The sequence below is a fragment of the Gasterosteus aculeatus genome, chromosome 9 (genome assembly GCF_964276395.1).
Source record: "Gasterosteus aculeatus chromosome 9, fGasAcu3.hap1.1, whole genome shotgun sequence".
In the NCBI taxonomy this organism is placed as follows: Eukaryota; Metazoa; Chordata; class Actinopteri; order Perciformes; family Gasterosteidae; genus Gasterosteus; species Gasterosteus aculeatus.
In genome coordinates, this window is record NC_135696.1 from 21,107,256 (window position 1) to 21,135,077 (window position 27,822).

The window sequence follows — 27,822 nt, forward strand, 5'->3', positions numbered from 1 at the left end:
AATAAATAAGAACGTACAAAGCATTTAAAAAAGGACTGAATCATCATCATGGTGGTGGTGGTGGTGGTGGTGGTCGCTCCGTCTGAACTGGTCGAGCACCCGGCGGTTTACGAGCAACAATTACCACGGAGCACAAACCATGACGGCCGAAAGCTTTTGACTTCTTTCCGTCTTTTCCTGCAGGAAAATAAAACCAAAAAGAGCTTTTTCTTTTTTTCTTTTTCCACCGGGGACCAAAGAGGGTTTCGCCCTCCCCCCCCCGGTGGAACGGGACCATGGCTTATCCGTCCCCGGTGCGTCGTGGCGAGGTGAAAGGGGGGGGGGGGGGTGGTTTGTTTAAAACACCGAGACGACACACTACACGAAACTCAACTGGTTCAAAGTGTCGTTTCTTTTCTCCTTTTTTTTTGTTTTTTGTTTTTCCGGTTGTTTGTTTCTTCATCTTGGAGGTAATCGAGAGGAAAACAAAAGACTGGTTTGGGTCCGAGCTGCAGCCTTCACACACTAAAGCTTTATTTCTTCCTCCGGCCCGCCGACCCCCCCCAGCGAGGAGCTACGCTACATGCATAACTGTCCGTCACAATCCTCTCGGGTTTTTGCTTACTTTTGAAAAAGTGCCGTTGTAGAAGTTGGACAGCGTCGAAGGTTCTGTCCTTTTTCGTCCTGATCGGCGAGCAGGCGCTGCCGTATTCACCTGCGTGGCCCCGCCTACTAGGTGAGTGAGAGGCGTGTCTTGTCCTCCTGCCTGTCTACTGTAGGTCCAACAGGAAATGACCACCATTTGAAATCATCCGCCTCAGTAACCCTGAGTTAAAAATGAGGAGAAACGAAAATCATCCAGAATCACGGATTGGCTTTGAAAATCAACGGTCATAATAATTTATAATATATTAAATCTGCTTTTCCCTCACTTCTATCAACTACCCCTCCCCACTGCATATTGCCCCCCCACCCCCAAAACAAACACCCCTCTATAAATGCACATTGCTGTAATTAACTGCCATTAAAACTGTCTTTGAGGTTTGAGGGCGAATCGTTTCTTTCAGCGAAGCCGCTTAGTAAAGAAGGAAAAAAAACGAAAAAGGACACGAGCAAAGTGTAGTTGGCTGAAGGTCGTGAGCGAAGGCGAGCCGAAGCCTCGTTCAGGAGCTGGATAACAAACCGGATAGCAGCAGAGTGTCACATTCTGATCCTAAAAGGCCTTCATCCGGTTAAGACCTCCACGAAGGAGGGGGGGGGGGGGGGGGGGGGGGGGGTGAGCTCGCTTTGAGCGACCCGAAGGCGACTTCGGCTTCCCAGGATCCGCGGCGTTCCGCCCCTGCGGACGCAGCCGACCCACAATCAGATCAATCCCGCACTCTCCTGGCAAAAAAAAAACGAAAAGGAGGGTTTCAGAGTCCTCGTGGATCTGATCGTGGATCGGCGCACGCAGAGGCGGCGTGCACCTCCGACCCCCCCCCCCCCCTTCAGAGACAGACCATAATAAGTGCATGATGCGAGGGCAACGATGCCGAGGTAACCTGGTCTGCGAGCGCCAGAACCAAAGTGTAGTGCAAAAGAAAGCAAACCAAGCGACAAAAGATGAAGCGACAAGAAGGAACGAAGGACAGAACTCGGTAGAAACTCACAAACATGCATCCCTGAATGACTCGCGTGTCTCTCCCCATTCAAAGAGGACGGCAGGGGGACAACACAATGTCTTGAGGAGAGAAAAGGTTTGTGGTTAAAGCGTCACGGCTACCTGGCAATAAGGGAGTGGCTTTTGATTCAGAACCCCGGGGTGGGAGGTACCAATGGTGGGTTTAAACCCTGCAGTTCAAATTCTCAGCTCGTACTCGCTGACGGACGGGGAGCAGTTAAAGGATTCATTTGTCAGGGTTCTTTGAAGGAGTTAATTTTCAATCTTCCCCCCTCGTTCGTCTCCCCAAATTCGAGCGGTCCAGAGCCCAAACTGCATCTATAAGCAGCGTGTCAAGTTAAGAAAGGAGGGAGGGGGTTAGGGTTAGAGGGTGGGGGTGTATTGGGGGTTTTGGGGCTCGGGGTTATCAGCATGCTTATGCAAAATGTCATAAATGGTCATTTAACGAACGTCTTTAGCCGCCTCGCGTCCTGCCTGCGTTTGTGCTCCACCCGTTGGCACGAATAAATCCCCGTCCGCCTCTCAAGTCACCCGTCTGAGGTCTGCGTGTGCAAGTCGTTTAGTCGATGGGCTGGAAATGGTCGTCGACCTCCTCCTTCACGCCGCCCTGGAGGTCGCTGTCGGCGGCGGTGGCGGCGGCCGCCGGCAGGCCGTCGTCCCGCGGCGTCGCGGTGGCCGCGTTCTCTGATTCCGCGAGGAAATCAGCGCCTCCCGCCTCCGTCTTCATCATCAGCTTGAGCTTCTTCTTTGGGGGGTTCTTCAGGGTTCCCAGGCGCTCCTTGACCTTGTACTCCAGGGTGCTGTGCGGGATCCCGTACATGTTCTGCGCCTTGGACACGCTCATCTTGCCGCTCATCACCACCGTGATGGCCTCCTCCAGGATGTCGGTGTTGTACTGCCGGTAGCGGCCCCTCTTCTTCCTCGGCTGCTTGGAGTTGGGGTCGCCCTCCGCGTCCGAGGTGGAGTACGCCGGGCCGGAGCCGGAGTGGTCCAGGTCGGAGCCCCAGTAGTCGGCCGCCCCGTCCAGCAGGCTGCCGAGGCTCCCGCCGCGGCGGTTCTGCTTGGGCAGGATGGCTCTCAGCTTCCGGCTTAAGATGTTCTCCCCGTGGCCGCCGCCGCCGCCGCCTCCGACCCCCGCGGCGCCGTAGCCGTACAGCTCGGAGGCGTCCCAGGATAGGTCCATGCCCCGGACCTGGGGGATCTTCAGATCCACCGGAGGGGAGTGACCCTGGTCCCGCTTGCCGTCGTTGTGGTGGTGTTGGGCCTTGGACACCTGATTGTTGTGGTGATGGTGGAGGGAACTTTTGAAGGAAAAGGCTCCGTGGTGGTTGTGGTGGTTCTCCAGGAACGTAGGCAGGTCTTTGAGGTCACTGAGGGCGCCGCTCAGAGCGCCACTGGCCTGCTTCAGCTTCATCAGGCTCTCCAGGTGGGCCTTGCTTCCCCAGAAAGAGGAAGAGCCCTTCTGGCCGAGCAAGGCGTAGGACTGCACGTGGTCGAGCAGGCCGGCCGACTCCAGGCCGGCCAATGAAAGGGCCGTCGGCTCGCCCAGGAGGCGGTGCTTCTGGCTGAGGAGCTCCTCCTTGATGCGCAGCGAGCGGGCCAGCGGCGGCTTGTGGGAGGTGGAGTTGACGTAGTTCTCCCTCAGTCTACCCCGAGGGCTTCTCTGCAGCAGAGCGTCTTCGTCCTCCTCTGGCGGGGCGTGTTCCATTTTGATAGAACGTCTGAACAGAGGAAGAAAGGAAGTCAAACAACACGGTTAAATCCGTCAAAAGGACATCTCACTTTTATCATATTTCACAGTTATAATACTTGAGAATACTTGAGCTTGACAGTCTTTTACCTTGATGACCTGAAACAAGACTAACCGATGAAACTCTCTCTGGCTACCTTAAGATAAAGACGACGTCACATCTGAACACACTAATACTCGAGGGGTGTCTACATTTAGAAGCTCTCGTCTACCGGCTTCTCACATTTCAGTCTTCACCTCCGCTGGAAAAAAACTCAGACCTGCGAGCAAAGTGCCTCCAACTCCGCGCTGCTCAGTAACCATAGCAACAGAGGGACGGGCGATACTCCCGTAGGCCCGTAACACCGGGGGGGGTCCGATTACCACAGTGGGCTCGCTGAGGACCACGTAGGGTTAACGAGAGGCTCCTAATGGAGCGCTCTGTTAGTCGTTGTGGGGGGGTTCTGAGGTTCTGAGGGTGCGGTGTGAAGATAAAAGAGTGCAAACGGAAGAGGGGGACCCCCCGCTGGGAGGGGGGGGGGGGCTGTGCATCCAAAACAAAAGCACGCGCTTCCCCCGTTGTTGAAGGGAAGCTAGTTTTATCCCGCGGTCGACCTTTCTCGGGCCGGCTGCACCTTGAATCCGATCCGGATCGGAATCAGATTCGCCCGTCATCTGGAGACAAAGGGTCCGGCCGACGCCGTCGGCTTACCTTTTGACCCCCGGCTCGGGGGAGAAGGTCTTGAGCTTCGCCGCGCTGTGGTTCTTCTTGGTGGAGAGGTCCAGGACGCCGTCTGAGGAACGGCAGAAAGATGTCAGACACGGTACTCGGGTCGGAGTTTGAGTCACGTCGTAGAGCTTTACTTTTCATTTTAAGGATGATTTGTGCCTTTTGGTGATTGTAGATTAAAGCAGAGACAAAAACTGTATCTGTGACTCTATAATATAGAGTCTATATAGACTTAAACATTCCTGCTGGTGGAATCTAAAAAAACTAAAAGAAACAAAGACAAAAAATACATTTTAAACATTTTAGATATTTTACAAATTGCAATTTTACAAATTGCAAACAGCAAAATGCTCAAATCGTCTAATATTTGCCGATTTTCTGGTAAATTGTCCTTGTATTTGTGATGGAAACTTGACTTAAAGGAGCAGTGTTTAGTAACTCTATTATTCTCTTCTTCCTCTACAGAGTAAACGAGGAAATGTATCCACGACAAAGGAGACAGAATAACTGATACGATAATAAACACATAATTCATTTTAATACCACATTAATTAGTGGAGGAGCATCAAAGAGCTGGAACGCGTGCGTTGATGTGAGAAAACCAGTGAAGGATGCATGTGTCCCGTGGACAGACGTGGACAGAGGACGGCTGGGGAACGTGGCAACGTGCTGTTTATATGAGAATACGCTTGTCAGATCGCCGCACGGAGGAGAGACGCGTCGTCGTGACGTCGTCAGCGAGTTCGTCCCTGGTGAAACGTCTCACCCGGTCAGAAAGGACCAGGATGGAATATGAACGTCGTTGCTCCGCTTTAAACAAAGTGCAGATGACCTTCTGACCCCCTCCAACCCGCTCAACCCTATATATGTACGTGTGCATATAGATACTGTATATCGGAATGGAAAAGTCGTGTAAAGGCCAGAGGGGACAGAAACGGGAGCACGTATGAACATCGATAACACGCATGTGAAACTACGTTTACAACCAGCAACCAAACACAACAATTCCTCCGAGCTCAGATGTGTTGCTTGTAATCAGCCGCTTGTTAGCGTAAAGTGGCCGCATGTACGAGCTTAGGCGACGTCATCGTGCTCACATCTCTCTTTTTTTATTTGATGTCAAAATCACGGAGGCTTACAGTAAGCTGGCATTAGGAAGGCGTGTTCGGAGGAGATGAGCGGCCCCCCCGCTGGGTCAGTTTGATCAAACAGAGAGCTCAGGGCCACAAGCCAGAGGGTCAAAGGCTCAATCCCCGAAAAGATCCCTGCTCATCAGTGATCTGATCATGAGCCGACTGCTGCTGACGCGTAGAAAGGGAACGCGTGGAACGTCTGAGCAGCTGTCTGTCCATCACGAGTTAAAACAATCGCCTTCATGAGAGGAACAGAACATTGATTTAAGGGACATTTGTTCAATAGAGCGTAATTAAATATATACACGCGTATATTAAAGGCAAATATTTACTGCTGGATTTTGCAAATGGACAAAACAATGTGAAAAAATGATACAAAATGTGGTTGAAACGCTTCCTTGTGTGTGTGTGTGTGTGTGTGTGTGTGTTTGTCTTAATGGCATTGTGGGGACTTGAGCAGGTTAGCTCAGCTGTTGCACTTGTCAGGTTGGGTTTGTTTTCTTTGGGTTACACTCCAACAAATGAATGGAAGTCAACAGGATTTTCTCCTGAGCAACACAAACCTGAAGGCGTGTGTGTGTGTGTGTTTGTATTTGTCTTCATGGCCTTGTGGGGACTTGAGCAGGTTAGCTCAGCTGTTGCACTTTTCAGGTTGGGTTTGTTTTCTTTGGGTTACACTCCAACAAATGAATGGAAGTCAACAGGATTCTCTCCTGAAGGCGTGTGTGTGTGTGTGTGTGTGTGTGTGTGTGTGTGTGTGTGCGGTTGCTCTCACCCTGCTGACTGGGGTCCGCCTCGGCCTCGCCCTTCTTCAGCGAGAGGTCCAGCGGGCCGTCCGGGTCGTTCATGAGCAGCTTGCTGAGGACGGGGTTCTGTGCGGAGGCGGCGACCGCACCCCCCCCGCCTCCTTCACCGTTACTGGCTCTCGCGCCGCTGATGCTCTTGGCGGCGGAGGCGGGGCTTAGGCTGGGCCCCGGGGTCGGGGACAGTGGGGGGGAGGAGGAGGCCGACGACCTGGGCGAGCTCGGCGTGGGGAACGGGGGCGCGGCCAGAGACGCCGCTCTCGGCAGGCTTTGGTCCTTCATGGCGCCGTTGGGCGGCGGCGAGGCGTCCTGAGTAGTTTTTGAGGTATATTCTGCAGCGAACTGGCGGATCATTCGCTGCATGATCTCACGAGCCACTAGAGGAATGTGAGGTTCTGAGAAACTTGGGAGGTCTGGAGAAACGGGGAGAAGATGGGGGGAGGGGTCAGAGGGTCAAACGCAAGAATCATCTCGGTCCGTCAGCAGATTATGTCATCCTGGAAATGTAATCCTGATATCGCCCTGAAATAATCACTCGGAAGCAGCACGTAATCCCGCCCACTGCCGGCGGGGGAAAGCGGCGTGATATCTGAGTGCGGATTAAGACTCTCGCCGTCTCCCCCGAAGGTTCCCAGCATGCTCGGCTGTTTCCTCCCTCGCTTTGACTGCCGAATGTGGATGATTCTTCATCCAGTGTCCATGGAACATATGGAGTGTCCCCAACGTGAATTACCAACCTTCATGACGCAGTAATTATTCACGAGTGCTTCTATCGGCTCACATTCGTCTCCACTGTCCATCTACGAGCATCGAGGCGCTTTGTGTTGGTACAGAATGACTCATTCGCAGAAACGGCCCAGGGAAGTTTCATCTTAATTACCTGATGTCTATAAAGATTGAAATTATAACTGAGAGGTGAATAACTAATAAAGGACATTGTATGCACCTCTCACGTATATATTTTTATTTTTAGACTTAGACATTAGCCGTAAAGTACTTTTACTTCTGCGTTGGATCATTTGGTATGATGCCGTGCAGCACTTATGGACGGGAACTCGTCCCTTCTTCAATTTCAGATTGGATCATTAATCGTTTGTCCTTTTTCCATTCGTGCAACAAGCACCGTGAGACGACGCAGGCTTCAACACCAAAGTTCCAATTACCAAAACAAGCAGCGTCATCCACCACTCTCCATTAACGCAGAGGGAAAATGATGAATGCATTAATCTGACATTGTCCCAGATCCGTCACGTGCACTCATCTCCTCACAACCAGCAGCTATTTGGACACGTTCATCGTGCAGGACGAGTCCTAAACCCTCCAAACAATACATCAGCCCAAGGATCTAATCCTGAAAGCTATATATATATATATATATATATATGTATGTATACTGTATATATGTATGTATGCTGTGTATACAGCACTTCGGTCACCGCGCCATAACATCAGCGTATGGCAGGTACATGATGCCCAGACCTGCCTCGCACATCTGCTTCCCAGCATGCTCCTGTTGTTGTTCCTTCACATCTGCAGTCTTCCTCGACTCCTTTCGGAACACTTACGTTTGATTTTAAATGCTTTTTTTAAATCGCACTGTGCACTCCAGAAGCAATGATGTAAAGGTATTAGTAAAATAACTGGTTACATATATTGATATACATATTTATATACATATGAGCATCCGGGATTAATCCCGGAAATGATTTAGTTCACGCCGCTGACACGACATTAAAAAAAAACTGTAACCTGTTCACTCGGTCCGTGAAGTTCGAGGCGGAATCGTGTGTGTGTGTGTGTGTGTGTGTGTGCGTGTGTGTGCGGCCCTTGTGTAGCGGGTTTGTGCAAAGGTCTCGTCTCAAGGAACAAGGCCAGACGCCGGATTGTTTTCTAGCAACATTTCCTTTGATTTCTCTCTGCTTAAGAACTAGAATGACAAAGAGGACCTGAGCTGCACCTTCATGCGCGTTGTTTGTTGTGTTTGTGTGTGTCTCTGTGTGTGTTTCTGTGTGTGTCTGTGTCCCATTGTCCCCATTCTCAATCGAGCCGATTGTGGGCAAAGAAATCGTCCAGGTTTCTTGTTCTCATATTCAAGCACTATGAAGCAAAACGCAGCGTTTCCATAACGCCCCCCCTCAAAGACCCCCCCCCATCAAAGAGCCCCCCCCCCATCAAAGAGTCCCCCCCCCCTCACAGACTCCCCCCAGTTTCCCGGCCCACACCCTCCTGGTTTTGGGGTCCTCCTGGAGGGCAGAGATGCCTTTGTTCCAGTTGTAACAAACTTTGAAGAACTTGGCGTCTCTCGGGATTCGGTCCGATTCGGCCGCGGTCACTTCATCGCTCCATCGCTCCTCCACCCTCCCCCCTCCCTCCCCCTCCATCAGAGCGCCTTCAGGGGCCGAACATGTTCTCAAAAACTTCACTTCAAAAGATAATGAGACGCAGTAAATGTCTTAAATATACACGCTGCTCTGGTTTCATATTCCCTTCATGGGGAATCTCAGATTTTTGTGAATTTCCCTCATACGCACTGATTTCCCCCGAGTTTCAACCAAATTGCCTGACGTGACTTCAAACACACCTCTGGAAATTCTAAAATGTTCCAGATATTAATGGCTGGAGGGAGTAACGGGAGGACTGATGAGGTGTGTGTGTGTCTGTGTGTGTGTGTGTGCGTTACCTTTCTTGTGGAACACAGCATTGAGGAAGTCTTGGGCCTGTCTCTCCAGCCGGCTGATCCGAGAGCGCTCCGTCAGCACCGGGCCGCCTCCACCCTTCTCCGCGCCGCCCTCCTGCAGAGACAGGGCGCGTGTTTACAGAGGCCGGCGGCGGCGTGAAAGTGGGAAGTTTCTCCCCATTTCAACCCCCCCCCCCCCCCCCCCTGCAGCTCCACGTCAATGAATCAATGAGTCCTGCCCCACTGAAGCTCCGCTGGCATTTCACAGACAGGAGAGGGCAAAAAACAGCAGGCGGGGGGGTGAGGGGGGGGGGGGGGGGGGCAGCCTTCAAGCCCTCACAGATGTGAGGGAAACACCATTAAGGCCGCTGCACGTCTCTGATGGAGATAACGTGGTTGTTGTGCAGTCAGGTGGGGGCGGGTGGGGGCGTCGTCTTTATTAGCGTGAGCAGCGGGTGGAGGGGGGGGGGGGGGCAGGAAGGGGGACCCGGGGGGGACAAATGGGGGGGGGGGGGGGGGGTTGGCGAGGATGTTTTTTAGGCGACAGATGGCTGACCCCTGAGGTCGGACCGGGGTCAAGTTGAAAAGCAAGCAACCGCTTAGGGAAGGACGCCGCACCCCCTCCCTCCCCCCCCACAACTTCCTCCCTCGCTCGCTTCATCGGCCACGTCCCAAAAATGAAAGAGAGTCTTTTGTTGTAACTTGTAAAACTCCCTCCGTGTGATTAGACCAAAGCGAGGTGGGTTTGTTTTGTTCACCTCTGTGACGGAATCACACATGAAAAGCAGTTTTAAGCTAAATTTCACTTTCATCGACATCTTGTCATTGCTATTTATTATGTTATGACGATACAAATCCTGTTAGTTTCCTTGTGTCTTAATCTGTTTGTCTGTAGTCCCACCATGGACCCCCCCCCCCGTGAAGAGCTGCTTTGTCTTCCACAGGAGACGTAGAAGCGTGTAATAGTCCAACATACCTATTTAATACAGTATTATATTCTACTGTGGTCACTGTGGGAGTCTCACTAATTTACAGCCATGTCCTCCTCCTGCCCCCCCCCCCCCCCCCCCCCCCCATCACTCTGACTCTCCTTTCATCAGCTAAATTGGGGTCAAGACCACAATGGTGGAACAACGCAAAGAACAAGCAGCAGGAGGTGGAGGAGGAGGTGGGGGAGGAGGTGGAGCAGAAAGCTCGGCGGTGGGGGCGCAAACCAAAACACTCAAAGGAAGGAACGTCCTGCTCAAAGCACGAGGCAGGAAGCGGAATCATCCCTCACACACACACACACACACACACACGATGCCAAGTGCTAATTCCTTGTTTGCTTCGTTATATTTTGCACATCTCCTCTATATTTTATTCAAAGTCTCCATAAATTCTGGTAGATACTGATTATTAATTAATTTATAGTCCGGGATGAATGCGCTGCACACTAATTAATAATCATGAAGAAGCTTAAAAGCTAAAACATCTGTGAGGCTTCATTTTCTTTAAAGGAGAAGTTTGACATATTGGGAAATAAGCTTATTAGCTTTCTTGCTGAGAGTATGATGGGAGTCAAATAGCTTAGCTTAGCATAAAATCTGGACGCAGGGAGAAACCGCTACGCTGTTCTACAACGTATTAATTACCATCGCTTTATCATTTCACCCCATTAGACATTTAATTGGTTTCGTCATAATTAGCACATGAATGATTGAGGGAAGGCAGGAAAGGTGTGAAAATAAATGTCATATTATTATAAGAAATATCCTAAATAAATGCTAGAATGTTGACAGGAAATCCATAAAAACATCATGAATAGTATATTAAGAAATCATCACTATATTGAAGGTAAAAAGATTCACTATTTTAACGCATAAAATATTATGAAATAAAAAGGAAAAGGTTCAAAACTGAAAGTTTTTTTAAAACAATACAACAGAAGAGAGAAAAGAGGTCATTTATTTATTCTATTTGTCATCAGACTCCCGTTGAACCACCAGAGATTTAATTAACAGCTCACAGGGACACGCTGACCAATAAATATAAAAATGAATATAGTACAAATACAAATAATAGTGACATGTATAAAGACGTCTGGCATGGCGGGACAAATGGAATAAAAGAAGTCATAGTACAGCACGTCCAACTGTCCAAGTCATATTATCGAACATCCAGAAAGAGTCCGTGTGAGATGAAATGTGATGGAAACCAGCGCTGACGCCACGCGACGAGGCTCCGCCTCCTACCTTCACTTTCTCGCGTCTCACGCAGCAGAAGAGACAGTTGTCATCGAAGGACCAGTCGGACACTTCCTCGCGCTCGCAGTCTGGAGACAGAGAGGGAGACAGAAACAAACCACAAGAACGTTCAATTCAACGAACCAAAGGCCTTCAACGAGGTCTCCTGGTGGTCCTGCTGCAGAACCATCGTGGGCCTGAAACATCAATAACGAGACGCAATGTTCCTGGAGAACATTACAGAGACCGTCTGACCACAAACAACTGTCCTGCTGTGCAAAGATTCCAATGAATTATAATAATACATGATTTGTCAAGGAGCAGCAACAGATCAATTAACAGAAAATCAACCAGCTTGTGTTTTGATTATTGATTAATTGACGATTGAAAATAATCCCAAATTGCAGCCGTACGTTTAGACGCACACTTTTCAATCGCCACTCATCGGCGGTTCCTCTTATCAATATCCATCCGATCAATACAGCCAGTGGCTGATTCAGTGCAGGTTCACACAGAGGCGCTGAGGTGTCGGGTTTCACACCCGGTTGCCATGACGCTGCGCTTCCTTTATCCCCGGTTCAGTCTGAAGCCAGAGAGACGGAGACGCGAGGGAGGAAGCGAGTGTTGTTGCAGGAAAAGGAAGGCCGAGGGACCTCCGGAGAGAGAGAGAGAGAGAGAGAGAGAGAGAGAGAGAGAGAGAGAGAGAGAGAGAGAGAGAGAGGAACCAGATCAATACGCTCACAATATCCTGCATCCGATCAGAACCTCCCATGTCGCCGCGTCACAGCCGGCTACAGGCGTCTGAGCCCTGGCTAAGCCCCGCCCCCCTGCTGCTACCGCCAATGCTAATGCTAATCAATGAAAATCACTTTAATTACAGAAGACCTCCGGCAGCCAGTAGCACAGAAGCGCTAACGCTGGCTAATAATGAGCTAAAGTGTTCTGCTAATGTTAGCGCCGGGGGAAACGTCCATCTCCTTTCGATCAAGACACCAAGAACATCTGCAACGGTTTGGAGTCTCCAGAGCAGAACCGGACATGTGTTGGAATCCTCGTCGTAGCTGGTTGATGCTAAGCTACGATTAGCAATGCGATGTTCGAAGGCTAAAACGTATTCAAATCAAAGCTAAAACGTTTTACAACGCAGCGATAACGTGCCGACTGAAACCGCCGAATGAAACCGACGGCTAGTGTTGCACGGTGTACCGGTACTAGAAAGGTACCGCGGTACCCTTACGTTGAAAACAATACAGTTTTGAATATTTTTAGTACCGGTACTTTAACAAGCATGCAATTGGAGCGCAGGCTGCCTGCACACATTGACTGCGCAGCTCTCACTCTCAAGTTATCAGGGGAGACGCGCCCTCATGTAGCAGACTGCTCACCCATATACAGCCTAACACGATTAGCCTTAGCCTAGCTTAGCTCGGTTGACCAGACGTCCTACCCGGGCGCATTATTTAGGTCTCGAAAAGAGGAAACGTCCGGGTATAAGAGGATGTCCGCTTTGTCTTGTGTTGCACTTGCTAGTTTAGCCGCTAGACATCTCGTTAGCAAGCTTGCAATGACACGCTCGGACATTGATGCTAGCATTAAGTGCTCTCGCGTCGGCTTCTTTCTAATGCTATTGTGATCGGTACGGAATGAGATGTTGTCGGGTGCGGGATTTTAGCGTAATAAATTGGATGTGTGGCGTGAGTGCGTGTGAAAACATGCAAACACGCGTGTCACACGGGGAAACCGTGAGAGTTGGCAGCCCTGTAGCTTTGTTAGCTAGCTTGACAACAACTTTCCTAACAGTGAAGCATCAAGTAACACAAGACAAAGCAAGACCGCAAATAAGTTCCTGAATAGTCCAGCAGAAATTTATACGGCAAAATAACCTACAATTTCACTCATGTGGGCCTTTATGATCATGAGGTCAGAATGCACACAAAATTGTACCAAATAATACACACTTGATGCTATAGGCTACATGCTGGTGGAGCCTGAGGGCGGATCTCTTTTTATTTTTTGTTAAGAAAATATGAATGTGAGAATATCAAACTCTATAAGTAAATGAAGCATTGTTTATCCCACAGACAGTCAAACAGATGCCAGGTTAAAAAGGAAAACTTACAGTTTTTTATGTATTACTATCATAGATAAATATTCCAGTTTCGTATTTGTGGCATCGTATCGTAAGTATCGGGTACCGTAATATTTTGGCAGGTATAGTATCGAAGTCACAACGTTGGTATCGTGACAACCCTACCGACGGCTGCCGTCCCCCGGGAAAAGGGACGATTAGCTGGAGTCCCTCTGCTCAGGTGAGCTTCTGCGTCCGTGGGACACCTTTTTACATTAATCTTCGGGGCTCCTGCTCAGCAGCCAACGTCATTTCCAGGCATTTATTTTCCTTCTGGACACCAATTATCAAAACCTGAACCGGTGTGACACCGAGAGACAAAAAGAAAGGAAAGCGATTCCTCGAAGATCAACTCCAATGTTGGTGTGAATACGTGAAAACACTGAATACAGATTGAATAGAGGTAGCTAGTTAGCTAAGGTTAACTAGCTCTCCTCATCACACTGTTCATGTACTACTGGATTAATACGCTCACGTCAATGTGTCTGCATGTGAACAACCAAAAGGAACAAACACTCACTGTGTATTAAATCATAACAAAACACCGTGTAAATACTTAACCTTTAAGTATTTAGTGTCGCTCGCTCAGCAGGGAGATAAAACAACAGTTTTCCACGAAATCATCAGAAATCCGTCTTTCTGTAAGCAACATTTCTGCAGAAACACTTTGAGCAGCAACCATAAATACGCCGCTATCTTCTCTGCGTTTTTATTTTAACCTTTGATCAAGAGGTGTGTGTGTGTGTGTGTGTGTGTGTGTGTGTGTGTGGTACGAGTTCTGACTAGAGAGCAATAAACATCTGTGCAACATTTAGATAATAATTAATAAAACAACCTTTTAGAAAAAACTAATTCCCTCGACGGCAGAACGGATAACAACGAGTACTGGACGACCAACACGGGGAGACATGAAGCAAACACGGTCACATGACCATTTACATGCTTGATGAGAGCTGACTGGAGCGCCACAAGGAACTCTGGGAAATGTAGGAAACACTAACAAGGCGATAAAAGCTCCGCGGCAAAATAGAAATAAAATGTTTAGATTCTATGTAACGTAATGGAATCTAGTGATGTTGAGTTAGACAGGTTTCACCGTCTGCAGCTCCCAATAATAATGTGTGTGCGTGTGTGTGTGTGTGTGTGTGTGTGTGTGTGTGTGTGTGTGTGTCTCTATTGTATGTGGAAGTCAAATGCATGAGTGAAAAATGACGTACACAAGCCAGAAATATTCTAAAAATGCCTTAAGTTGGTGGGGGAGGGGTCACATGACTCCAGGACACCATGTTGACCTCCTTTCTCCATAGGAGGCGAGAGAGGGAGAGAGAGAGAGAGAGAGAGAGAGAGAGAGGGAGGAAGAGGGAGAGAGAGAGAGAGAGAGAGGGAGAGATGTAATCTTGATCTTTACTCGCTTTATTCTCAACACGTTTGTATTTAATCGTGTCGCCTCTCTTAGTTTTGGAGTTTTGGTGAGTAATACACACACACACACATACACACACACACACACACACAGCTAATTAAATACTGTGAAATACGGCGTACGGTGTTTCACGTCTTTACTTGCCGAGTTGAGGTAAAATAACACTTGAGTTGTTTAAGAGTTGCTGTACGTGGAGCGTTTTCAGACACCGTATAGAATCAATACCAGCTTAAGACAACGTTATATTTGGAACATGTTTCGACGGGGAGCTGAACGAAAGGTTCAACCTAAAGGTCTATTCTGGTTTTTCTTGGGTCCTGAAGACGTTTTTATTTCCCTTCAATCGGAAACCTGTCTGCAATGAAAAGCTTCTCCCGTCCTCTGCTGGAGTAACATAGAGAGGAACCTTCAACGAGTCCAAACACGGCTACGCAGCCAATGACGTGTTGACTGTTAACCAGCGAGGGCGGGGCCTCGAGTTGACGGACAGGTCTCCATCACTCCTCCGCGTTACAAAGGCGGTAACTCAAGCTCATCGGATGCAGAAGAGCAAAGACAGCGACTACGAAATCTGCGAAACGTTTGGCCACAAACCGGCAGGTGATGTCACCATGACGACGCCCACTTCCTGTTCACGGCCTGCGTTCGGCCTAACGAGCGGTTTCCTCGGGCTGCGACCGCCGACCCCCGAAGGACGCAGCCGCCGCCGCCCCCGCGGGGCGACCCGACGGGGGCGACCCGACGGGGTTCTGCTGGAGGCCCGCGGGTGGAGGTCGCGCTGTGACCAACGGCCACCACACAAAGGTTCCCGCAGCACTTCCTGCTTCGGCGTAAATGACACGTGGTCGTCGCGTGAATCGGGTCGTTATGTATTCCCGAGCTGCAGAGTCTGTGAGGCGGATCGGCAGATGGACACGGAGACGTCGTCATGGTTACAACGTGAATAAACCATGAGCCCCCTCAGCAGGTTACGTTGGCCTGAGTCGGTAAATAACTGGTGACGTTTGACCCGTTTGATGAGCTGACGGACGTTGATGGAGGAAACCGACGTGACTGCGTCCATTTCTCCAACCGCGTTACGCTCTAAATGAATTTAACACGAGATGAACACGTGCACACATGTACTTTTACCTGCGTCACAAAGCAACAACAAATTCATTTTCTTCTTCGTCAACGAAATAATGAACTAATAAAAACACTTTTCTTTAAAAATTGAATAATTATTGACTTTTAGTTTGAAGTTTCATTGACTGACTTCACAGAGGATCGTGTTTGAGTAACAACAGATATTATAAATATGTGAATAATATAAACTTGAAGTGGCTTTGTTTGTTTGTTTGTTTGTTTACCTTGGAAAAGGGCGACGTCGTTGACTAGTCCCGGCCCAAACAAGCCTTCCAAGATGCTCTCAAAGCCTGCGGAGCGAGAAGAGACGAGACGTCAGAACAACGACACACCTCAGCACCGCTAACGGGTTCTTCAGGCGCTGCTTCATCTCCAGAACGCTGAGGAGCATCAAGGACAAAACAAACACACACAAGCTCAAAGCTGTTTGCAAGCTGGAAATATGTGGAATTAAAGGACGTCAATAAATACCAACTATTTTTTTGCATTCGCATCTCACAATAATGAAGAAAATGAAGCAATGAAGTCGGACAAAGACACATGTAGACAATGATGTTAAGAGCATCATCGCACACACACACACACACACACACACACACAACAAACAAAGCAGAAGCTTTTTGCTGCACACACACAAACAGAAACACACTGAAACCTCTATAAGGAGGAGGAGGCTTTGTGAGTGCGTTCTGCACACACACAGACACACACACACACACACACATACATACAAGCGCCTATAGAGGCAGGGGGTGGAAGCAGTCATTAGTGACTATGCACACACACACACACACACACACACACACACACACACACACACACACACAGCCTCGCCTTTCTTCTCAGCCTTCAAAGAAGAATTAGCGTTTTACCTTTAAGATACCAAGCTAATGTCACTCACTTTTCTATTAGCTGTAAATACTCGTCCTGCTGTTGCTTGGCAACCGCGCGCAGAGACACATACATACATATTGCAATTTTCAACCTGACCTTCCTCCCACCTCGCCCAACCCCCCACGTCCACCCCCCCTCAATTAAATAGGAACGGAGGCAGACACGGAGACAAAGACAGCCGTCCCTGTGTGTGTGTGTGTGTGTTACGGATCTCACACACACACACACACGGTTCTAGTGGAGCCACACGGAAATGAACCGGCTCGATTGGCCACCGCCCGAGTGCTAAAATCATGGAGCCAACAATGACCTTTGACCTCCACATGTTGCATACACAACACTGCACTTGATGGCCAAATCCCTGATCGGATTGAGGGTCACGTGACCAACTCGGCCAATCAAAAGCGCCCCATGTGACATCATTTGGATCATTTGGGGCTCCTGCGAGGAACCGGAGAACGAACACCGAGTGAAACAGCTGATTCGTACTACAAATACACAATGTTTGGGGAAAGGGGAAAAAAAATAAGTGTGGGGGCTGTGATTGGCCGGTCTGCCTTCCAGGGGCGGGGCTTAGCTAATTGTTTCAGTTTCAGACTAAAAGTCTCGTCAGATCTTTGATCACATTCCTGATTCGGGGTTTGGACTCGTAGAAATGCAGTTAAGTCACATTGCTTATAAGTGTGTGTGTGTGTGTCCTTTAGTGTGTTTGTGTTACAACAATTGTTGTGTTATCCCCTAATTTGTCATGTGTTGATGGTATGAAAGACACACACACACACACACACACACTGGCCGGCGGAAACTTACAAACATTTAAAAAACATCCCAAAGCTGAACTCTCCACTTGACACGAACGCATCCGCAGCGTACAGTGCAGGACCCCCCCCCCCGCCCCGGGCAGAGGCCGCCGATTGGACGGATGAGAGTGAGTGTGCGACGGTACAGAAGCCAGATTTGGGGACGTGATTGGCTCGATGGGACAACGACAACCGATGTAGGTCAGCTGGTGAACACAGAGGGGCCCGAAGCGTCCACACACACACACACACACACACACTGTCAGTGTGTAATGCAAAGATACACACATACCACAATATATGTGGTACACACACACATACTGTTCTGCCCAAAGCTCCATTGTGTCACACAGACACACACATGAACTAAAAACATTCCTCACATTCAGAGCTCAAATGATTCATCCCTCGTTGGTTCATACGTACAAACGTGCGGCGACTCTCTGAAGTGGGTGACGGCGCGGCAGATGTGGAATGCAGATGTTTTCTAGAATAGAATCATTGGAAACGAGCGGCGCGTCTCTAATCTGGAGGCGTGATCGTGCACACGGGAGGATTGAATCCTGCTCACGAGTCACTTCGTCGTTGGACGGGTTCAGGCCGCCATCACGTTGCTCTCTTGAACTCCTCCGCTTGTCTCCCAGTAGAAACACAAGAGGAGACGGTGGAGGTTTAACTGGGAGAACAGGTACTGACGGGGAGGATATTAATACTCTTTGCTCTAATTTCATATTTTCAACCAGGAGGAGGATTTTTGTAAAGGTTAAACTCAATTAACATTGAGTTAATACATTTTGGGGGCCGCCCCCCCTCCCCCCTCCCTCCCTCCCTCCCAATCTGGGAGAAATCTCTCAGCTCCTCCCCGTCCCCCCATGTTGTTTGACAGTTACGTCTGTACGCTCTGTCCTAGTAGCTATGGCGACAGAGACCGTAAACGAGCGGCGGACGCTGGATTCGTCCACCTGGGTGGACGCAGCGACGGGGGGGGGGGGGGAGACGCCCCGATCGAATCGATACCTAATGAGGAGCTTCGGGGGGAGGGAGACCACAGGGAGGCGGGAGCTCACATCCAGGCAGCACTCCACCTCCTTTCCTGGTCTATTTAGGTACTTTGCACCCGTAACCCCGGCGCCGGTGCTCCCTGTCGCTTAGCAACCGTGGATGCACTTTTTTTTTCTCCTCACACGACAACGTGAGAGCAAAAGTGAAAAAGGACTCGAGATGTCAGATTAAAGCTTTGGTTTATTTTTTTTTTATAAATGCTTTTAACTTGACGGCTGCCCCCCCAGGGTGAAAAACACACGGCGCTGTGATTGACACTTCAGACCTCTGACCGCCTCAACAGCTACATTGCAGGTGATGGATTATTACCTGTCACTCAATAATACTGTCAGTAAAATGTCCTTGCCGGCAGTTTTTATTTTTTAAAACACGAATCCTTAAATGTGAAATAAGTGTGAGGGAGGAATGCACCACTCCTGTCATGTGACAAAGGTCGGGGGTCAGAGTGCACGACAACAATGGCGGAGACGTCTTGATGTGTTGAAACCCGGCAGAGTGAAAGTTTGAGACGAGTTTTGTTCCACCGAGCACGAAGCGGCCTCCAGGCGGTTGGATGTTCACTCCCTCAACGCTACGAGTAGCATTAGCAGTATGCTCCTTGATTTGAATGCTTTTTGTCTTTCTTTGAAGAACGTTGACCTGATTGTGACCTTCACGGAGCGCACGCCCATAATCCGCTCCGGTGACAGCAGGGGACACGGCCGGGGGACACGAGGACGTCACATGGCACGACGGGGTCACGTGACACAATGACGCCAAGACGTGACGCACCTGTCCACGTTACCAATGAGGCCGAAGGAGCCGTCGTCTTGCTGACCGAACGTTTGCTTTCTTTATTCACTCGCTTCTTTCGAAACTCCGACCGACGGGCGGGCGTGCGGGCGGGTGGGCGAGGGAAGGTCAGTTCGACCTCGCCGCCTCTTGCAGATGGAGGATCTGACGTCGAGGCTGCAGGAGGCCGACCGAAGGAAGGCGAAGGAAAGCTTCACCGTCTCCGTCCTCCACCCTCAAACACTTAAATAAGCTTTACGTGTGTTTGTAGCTTCCTGCTTGGTTAATGCATGAACCCCCCCTCCCCACCCCCAGCATGCAACTTTGGGGTGCGTGTTTCCCCCATGATGCACCAGGGCAGAGACACGGACTTTGGCTCATCTCTGCAGCCGAGCAGATGTCACAGCGAGAGGAAAGAGAAATAAGAATTAGTGCAATTACTCATCTAATTATCCAATTATTTCATTATGCTGCGGAGAGCAGGAAGGAGGATGACCCCCCCTCCCCCCCGCCCTCCCCCCCCTCACCCCCCGTGCTCCGCTACTGCTGACGACAACTGGCATCATTTCACAGTATTACCTTTCTGCAGAGCCTCGTTATGGATTCTGCTCTTCCGCTGCAGATTTTAGAGCCACTCGCTTCATCTTCTGCTTTCATTTGCCTCCCCCCCCCCACTCCCCCCCCCCCTTGTTTTCCGCTCGCCGTGAGGAGTAAGAAGAGAGGGAGGTGGGCTGTGAGTGGGGTGTGAGTGGGGGGCGTTGGAAGTGTTAACGGGAAACAAATTGAAAACAATTAAAAGGAGGGATTGTGGCGTTGGGGTGGGGGGGGGGGGGGGGGTAAATGGGTGTAGTATCTGAATTTTCTGCCAATTAACTTGGCAGCTAAAGTGGTAAACAACGGGAACACAAAGCGGTGCCTTCGCTTGCTGCGGTTCATTCGAGTGTTTCGTCCGTCGACTAAATGAAGCGGCTGAAACTGAGCAAATGCCTTAAACCGTGTAGTGAACGTCTCATAATAGGACTGTGATTAACTGCACGCGGCGACGTGGCGTCTCGCTCCAGGCGTTCCTGTGGCATCGGGTTCACAAGGACGGGGCGGATGTCAGGTCGCAAGGAGCTTTGACCTTTAACCTTTCACCGCCAAAATCTTGGCTTAGAATCTTTCTTAGAATCTCTAAGAAAGAGTTTGAGCGAGTTTGTGGAATATCGGATACAAAAATGTCACTATGTTTGTCCTGATCTGAAGATGGAGGGTAACGGTAATTTCTCATGTGATAAAACCACAGGATGTAAAAGAATTAGTTCATTAATCATTTATAAGGACGAGTTGTGACAATCGTTTGAATCGAAGTCTTCGAAACTGAAATAAACTTTTGATGAATAAATGATCATTTTATTGCATTGGCGGAGCCCAAAGCGACACGCTTTCATTTCTTGTTTTAAATGTGAGCAGTTGATAAATATTAAACATTTTGACGCTGAAAATGAATTTCTTCTTAATAGTTTGATCAACTAACTGACAAAACTCCAGAATCCAGTTCTTCCTTCTGTCCCCATGAGGAAGAGACGTCCGTTGCACGTCAACGTGGTCGATGTCTCCAGAAAATAAAAACGTCGACTTTTATTGCGCGACGAGGTCGCGGTGAAACAATGAGACGAGCGATGAAACAAAGACGGGCCGCAGGCGGATGTGTTGGACGGGAGGCGAGCACCTTCCGCCTCGCGCATCGACCCGGTAACGCTCCTTTCGGTCGGAGGGACACACTGTTCACAGCGGGGGGGGAGAAAGAAAGCGTGAAGAAGAGGACGGAGAAAAGAAGAAGCTGAGAGGTTTTAAGCGGTTTACGGCGCGCGAGGCCTCGCCTCACCAACAAGCACTCAGGATTCCATCGCTCAAGGGCAGCGATCTTTCCGGTTGCAGAGAGCGACGCGAGGACGACCTCTTGGCGTTCAGCAGCCAGCGTTTTTTTTGTTGTTTTTCTTCCCCTTTTTCAGCCGACCGTCCAAACAAACGGCCACGAATTCGCCTTCCGCCTCCTTTAGGAGATAATGGCCTCTGAGAGGCAGCGGCAGGAAGACGACGGGCTCAGATGTTCCCCCGAAGCCTGAGAGCAAAGCCCCGCCCCCACGGCGACAAACAAAAAACAACGCGCGGCGTCTGCCGGCTTTGGATCGGCGCACGACGAGCGCCGGTTACAAACGTTATTGCCGGAGCTCTGCTCTGTTTTCAGGGTCTCTCTACTCGGATGAGGTTCTACATTTTGGATTTGAGGAGAAGGCCTCCAAGTCCGGCCCTTTTTTTCGATGCCGGGGTTTAAAGGAACTTTTGAACACATCTGTGGTAAACGTGCAGGTTCCCTGCAGATGCATCACAGCGAGCGCACGCCGGTAGGGGCGTAACGATGAATTCTAACAACGATTCGATTCATGGACGATCTGGGTTCATTTAGAACGATTCGATTCAGTGACTTGAAATCGATTCAGTAACTTTACTGGACAGTGCAGGCAAAGTTTCTGAGATCCCTGTTGTTTCTTGTAAGGAAATCAGGTTTAAATTAATTATGGATATTATAAACAAGCAAACAACAATTAGTGGCAAATGTATTAACGTTTTATTTGAATCAAGTGCCATTTTCAATGTAAACATTACACAATAATTACACAATGTTTGGATCAATTCACAGAACCCCGGATGTTCCACCACATCGTAGGGTCTCATGTCTTTACAGATAAACTTGTTGCTGTGATGTTGAGTTTGGTGCTGGAGGCCTGAGGCGTCTGCAGAGCTGAGTTACCTGCTGCTGCTGCAGCGGTGACGCTGCTAGAGGTCCTGACTGTCGCCGTTGTTTAATCCCACGGCGCCTTAGTAGACGGCCGGAAAGATTCCTCGTGTTTCCGTGGTTTTTTATTTGTTTTCTACATATTCTACAAACAGCGAGCAAACAGTCTCGCTCGCAGTCGTCTCCTCCACACTGTGTTCTGTTGTCCAGAGTTTCGCGCGGCGGCCGCTGCGAACTGATGACGTCACAGACAGACTGAATCCAGTAACGTTTAACGCGTCTAAAGTGCTAAAAAACGTCTAATCTCGTTGAATCCGTTTAAGTGATTTATTTTTACCCCCCAGATGGAAATCAGCAATGTTCTGGGCACAAGTAATAATATAATAAATGAATTCATTTTGCAGGATGTGTTGTGCAACAAACATAAATAAAAAGCTATGAATTATTTCACACTTTTTTTTCCATCAAAAGTATTTTTTTTTCTGGCAGAAGAAAACCTTCAGCTGACAGTAAACAAAAAGTCTTCTGTGTGAAAACAGCTTCCACTTGTAAACATAAAGAAACTGTTTAATCTGTTTGTTACTTAATTCCATTTTTTATCTTTTCATTAATCACAGATTCACAAGAGAATATCCAGTTTGTTTTGAGATTAAAAATAAATAAAATGATTATGATTGCTGATCATTAACAATATTAATCTGATATTTTAACACTTTTCTTACAGACCAGATTGTCGCGTTTCGTGTTTTTTCAGCAAACTGTCAAACTGAGTTGACAGAATTGTTTTAAAAAATGTGAATGGAGTAAGAATCGATTTTGTCGAAGATAGTCTTAATTTAATACGACACAAACTAATGACTAATTACAGGATCAATAATAATTACTAAAGACTATTAATGATCATTTAATTGTTTGTTAGCTGCAAAGTAACTATCAACCAGGTTAATTAACTTTAATTACCAATTCATTAATGATGCTTATTATTACGTTTTCACTCTGAAGGATTCTACACACACACACACACACACACACACACACACACACACACACACACACACACACACGTTTGTTTTGAATCAGCAGCTGAAGCATCCGGCAGCATTACAGCGCTAAACAATCTCATCTGGTCCCCACTTGACCTACATTTCACTTGAATTAAAACTCGCTCTGACTGGAGGGACACACACACACACACACACACACACACACACACACTGACGTCATGCTGAGCCAACAGCTGAGCTACTGGACGGCAGAAGATCCAATTTGTGCAGGCAGGACTGGTCCACCTAACGCACTGATGGGTGGAGGGGTTTAAAGCTTTTAATGGCAGCGATTAAAGAGGTTCCAGGTTCTCCTCCGCGCAGCGCAAATGGGTTTCTTTTAGCAGACAGATGTGCAGCCCCCTTACTCGACTACAGATGTGCAGCCCCCTTACTCGACTACAGATGCGCAGCCTCGTTACTCGACTACAGATGCGCAGCCTCGTTACTCGACTACAGATGCGCAGCCTCGTTACTCGACTACAGATGCGCAGCCTCGTTACTCGACTACAGATGCGCAGCCTCCTTACTCGACTACAGATGTGCAGCCTCCTTACTCGACTACAGATGTGCAGCCTCCTTACTCGACTACAGATGCGGAGCCTCGTTGCTCGAGTACAGATGTGAAGCCCCGTTACTCGAGTACAGATGTGAAGCCCCGTTACTCGAGTACAGATGTGCAGCCCCGTTACTCGAGTACAGATGTGGAGCCCCGTTACTCGAGTACAGATGTGCAGCCCCGTTACTCGAGTACAGATGTGGAGCCCCGTTACTCGAGTACAGATGTGGAGCCCCGTTACTCGAGTACAGATGTGAGGAAATAAAATAAGTATGTAACAAAGGCCTCTTTTTATTTTTTTATTTTACATTTTTCTTATATTGATTTAAGGTCGGCACCTCCAACCGGGGAAATGTTCCAGCTGCCACCACGTCCGCACAAGGACGCTTCATGAGTCGTCGTCATTACGTCGCGTGCTCGCTGTTCTCTGAAACTCAAACTGATAAAATACATCAGTATCATCTTATTTCTGTTTATCCCTCAGACGACAAACAGCGAAGCCACCGAGCGATTCGGCGTCTTAAAAAAGCGACACAAACAGCTGCCTGCCGGGTGACAGCTGTGACCCGGGTGGTCCCGCCTCTTTTGTTTGAAGGACAGTTTCTATTCCCTCCCCCTCCTCTCTTAATTACTGATTCATTTAGCCGCTGACATTCTTTACTTTCACATCGTTTTCTCGCTGACCGTTTAGAGGTTTAGTTTGGCGGAGGACTCCGCCCACTTCTTTCTCTCTCTCTCTCTCTCGCCCTGCCGGGGCACGTGGGTAAATTCCTCATGAGATTTTAAAAAGTCAGTGAGAGGCCTCCAACAACGCTACACGAAGCTGAACCCCCCCGTGACCCCTACAGGACGCACCGATGGACTTTCTCCATGTTCATGTATGTGTTGTGCACATGTACACATCCAGTCCCATCTGGACCCTTTTCTGCCTCCTGCATCATCATTATTATTATTTATTTAAATATTATTCACTTTTATCACTATTATTACTCCTGTGAAGATTAATGAGGAAAAAAAGCCTTTAAAAAGATGCGTAACGTAAAAATGTCTCTGGAAGCCTTCATCGTTACATTCAACCACCGAGTAGGAACTTTCCAGCTCGGCATGCGAGACCATCTCAACCCGGGTGTGAAGATCAACCTTTGGAAACGTATCAAAACGATATAAAAGCCACTAAAATAACAACTCCGACCAGCGTTTCCCTTCATGGAGGAGACAACAGATCGTCTCTGTGCTGAGCTGAGCATCTTTATCCAAACCGGGAGGACACACGCGTGACGGGGGAGCAGCACACGCAGGACACGCAACAAACCGGAGACACACACACACGGTTTGAGATGTCTCAGCAGGCGTCAGACAGACGGATCTGGGTGAGTTAACGAGGTCAGGAGGCTCAGGGCCGATGGGACAAAAACATATTTTTGGACTTGCGAGTGTGTGTGTGTGTGTGTGTGTGTGTGCGCTGTAATAACACACGTGTGTGGCATTATGCTTATCATCTGATCTTCACATGGAGTCGTGCTGCTCGCGGTTTGAGGCACAAAGAGCGGATTCACGCCAGCGACGGAACGCAACAAACGAGAGAAAATCCCCTAAAAAAAAAAAAAAAAGACACAAAGAGACGTCTGCTGGTCACATCTGCAGCTTCTACGGCAACGAGGAGCAAACATCTGGCAGCTTCAATGAAGATCTGTGGCCTCCTTAAAATGCCTTCAGTTGGTGTTAAAGGTTTGGGCTTCGTGTGCTGTGCGTCCACGTGATGTGACGCCGTAGAGGAGACGTTTACTTTGCTCTTCAAAGAAAAACTTTATTGCTCAGAAACATTCGTTGAATTGAGGAGCTTTCAGTCGGAGATGAAACTTCAGCAACACGGGACAAGAAGTCCAACGGGTTCCTTCTCTTGTCTTTAGACGGGGCAAAGATCGTTTGTATCGGTTTGGAAAACAATGAAGCAGGTTTTTATTGGCGTCGGTCAAAGTACGACGAGCACACGAGAGTAAAAGTAAAAGTACTTTGAAAATCTATCGTTATCGTTTCAAACGGGGAACACGAAAGAAACAAAGATGAGTTTTGCGGACGAAAAACGTCATGAAGATGTTTACAAGAAGGGAGAGAAAAACGAGGGAGGAAGAGGAACGGAAGATCACCGTGCACCTGCACTGCAGACACACACACACACACACACACACACACACACACACACACACACACACACACACACATTACAGGAACGTCTCATGTTGAGAGCAGATCTGAATCCATTTGGGCTCAGAGGCTTAAGTGCTGCAGGAGGCAACCATGTGACACACACACACGTGCACACATACATAATGGCCGACACACACACTCACACACACACACACAACTCCAATCTCCACACGCATGTGAACTGCAGATTATTTCCACAGTTCAGCGGGAGGTGAAGAGATTTTTACAAAATACAACAACAACAACAACAGTTATTTCCTCTGGTGAAAACTCTAAAAGCGGCTCGTTGTCACAACATCTGTAATAACGACACTTTCAATCTATTTGTTTTATATCTACATTTTGATCAGATTTCATGAGCAACTCGTCCGGCAAAATTTGAAACACGATTTGTTGGAAAATCAGAAGAATGAGTTTCCCAACTGGACCCCGAGGCAGCGATAACACACACACACACACACACACACACACACACACACACACACGGCCACAACAACAAGGAGAGTTGTGTGTGTGTGTGTGTGTGTGTGTGGGTGTGTCTTGCCACACGCACAGTGGACTTTAACTCTTCACAAGACGTTACCCTGACAACCGGTTGTGGGCGTGTCAGCCCTGCTTGTGGGCGTGTCCTCTCGGCTCTTAACTTCGAGCGCGCTCAAAACAAGACGATTCCATGTTTGACCAAATCCGTGCAGGTCGGGATGTGTGACCTCATCATGATGTCATCGGCCCTCCTCCTCACACGCCGAGCCGCAACCACTCAGGAATATTTCCCTTTCTGAACATCAAAGGGTGTGGTGGCGCTCGGTTGTGTGCGAGTGTGTGTGTGCGTGCGTGCGTGCGAGCAGCTCGAGAGTTTCATGTTTGCACAGCAGCAGAGGAGTCTCCCTGCATTAATATTTGATGATATAATCACTAATATGGAGGAATGTTCTCTGGCACGACGCCGCCTGCACACGCACACACACACACGCACACGCACACACATACACACGCACACGCACACACAGGAAGTGTTTTACAGCTCTATCTATCCTTGAACTGCTCCCTAAACAACCACCTTCTCAATTTGTCTCCCGGTCCAAAGAGCCGCTGATAGGCGGCGACACGCCTCGGCTCCCAAATCCCGCCCGGCGTTGACCCCGGCGTTGACCCCGGCGTTGACCCCGGCGTTGACCCCAGCGTTGACCCTGGTGAAAGCAGCATTTGAGCAACATCTCTAAAATACTTCCCGTTTTAGATCCAAACAGAAGGCGCCTGACTCAACGGCAGAAATAAACAACGGACATGAGTTTTACGTTTGGTTCATTCCTCACACAGGTGGTTAGCTTAGCTTAGCATGAAGCCTGGAAAAGAGGAAAATGGCTTTTGTGCAAAAGTGTAATTAGTTGCTGTGGTTTGGACTATGAAACGTTTGAAATCCTGTTAAAGATCGTATTGCAGCAGCGTCTTGAAAAACATATTCAACCAATTGATCAAACGTTACCGGGACAAAAAACATTTCAGCGACACTCGACGATTTGAAATAGAGATTTACGTGTTTACCGGAGCTGCGTGACCGTGACATAATCACATCTCCTGTCCACAGACGTCCCAGATGTTTTCTCTTTTACAAATATTCTCTTTTATTCGCCTCACATGAGCTCGTCCTTGTGGATCCGATCTCGTCCACCGATTGACCGGAGCGGCGGCTCCTCACAGTGCGTCCATTGTCACCGCAGAGCCAACGTCCAAATCGCAATTAGCTTGAGACAGAGATAACGCATCTGATGCAGCTGTTAAAGGGAGAGAAGAAGAACCGCTCAGAGCTACAAGTCCCCACCAGGAGGACACCACCATCAGCACGACTCCATCAGCACGACCCGTCACCATAACTCCATCAGCACAACTCCATCAGCACGACTCCATCAGCACGACCCGTCACCATAACTCCATCACCACGACCCCGTCACCACGACTCCGTCACCATAACTCCATCAGCACGACTCCATCAGCACGACCCGTCACCATAACTCCATCACCATAACTCCATCACCATAACTCCATCACCACGACCCCGTCACCACGACTCCGTCACCATAACTCCATCAGCAC

General features: G+C 48.9%; 1 protein-coding gene across 3 annotated transcripts in view; it reads right to left on the reverse strand.

Annotated features, from left to right (window-relative positions):
* Positions 1 to 204: 204 nt before the first annotated feature.
* Positions 205 to 27,822, reverse strand: part of lcor (ligand dependent nuclear receptor corepressor) — a 37,500-nt gene continuing 9,882 nt past the window's right edge. For 2 of the 3 annotated variants that reach the window (XM_078079797.1, XM_078079798.1), the window contains exons 2-7: positions 15,837 to 15,902; positions 10,946 to 11,025; positions 8,715 to 8,826; positions 6,007 to 6,447; positions 4,081 to 4,162; positions 205 to 3,360 (exon numbers count right to left, since the gene is read on the reverse strand). In XM_078079797.1, the coding sequence (XP_077935923.1) occupies positions 2,199 to 3,360; positions 4,081 to 4,162; positions 6,007 to 6,447; positions 8,715 to 8,826; positions 10,946 to 11,025; positions 15,837 to 15,902 (1,943 nt within the window). In that variant the 3' untranslated portion in view covers positions 205 to 2,198. Of the gene's footprint in view, positions 3,361 to 4,080; positions 4,163 to 6,006; positions 6,448 to 8,714; positions 8,827 to 10,945; positions 11,026 to 15,836; positions 15,903 to 26,788; positions 26,909 to 27,822 lie in introns of those variants that run through there. The other variant, XM_078079799.1, reaches the window with a different exon arrangement.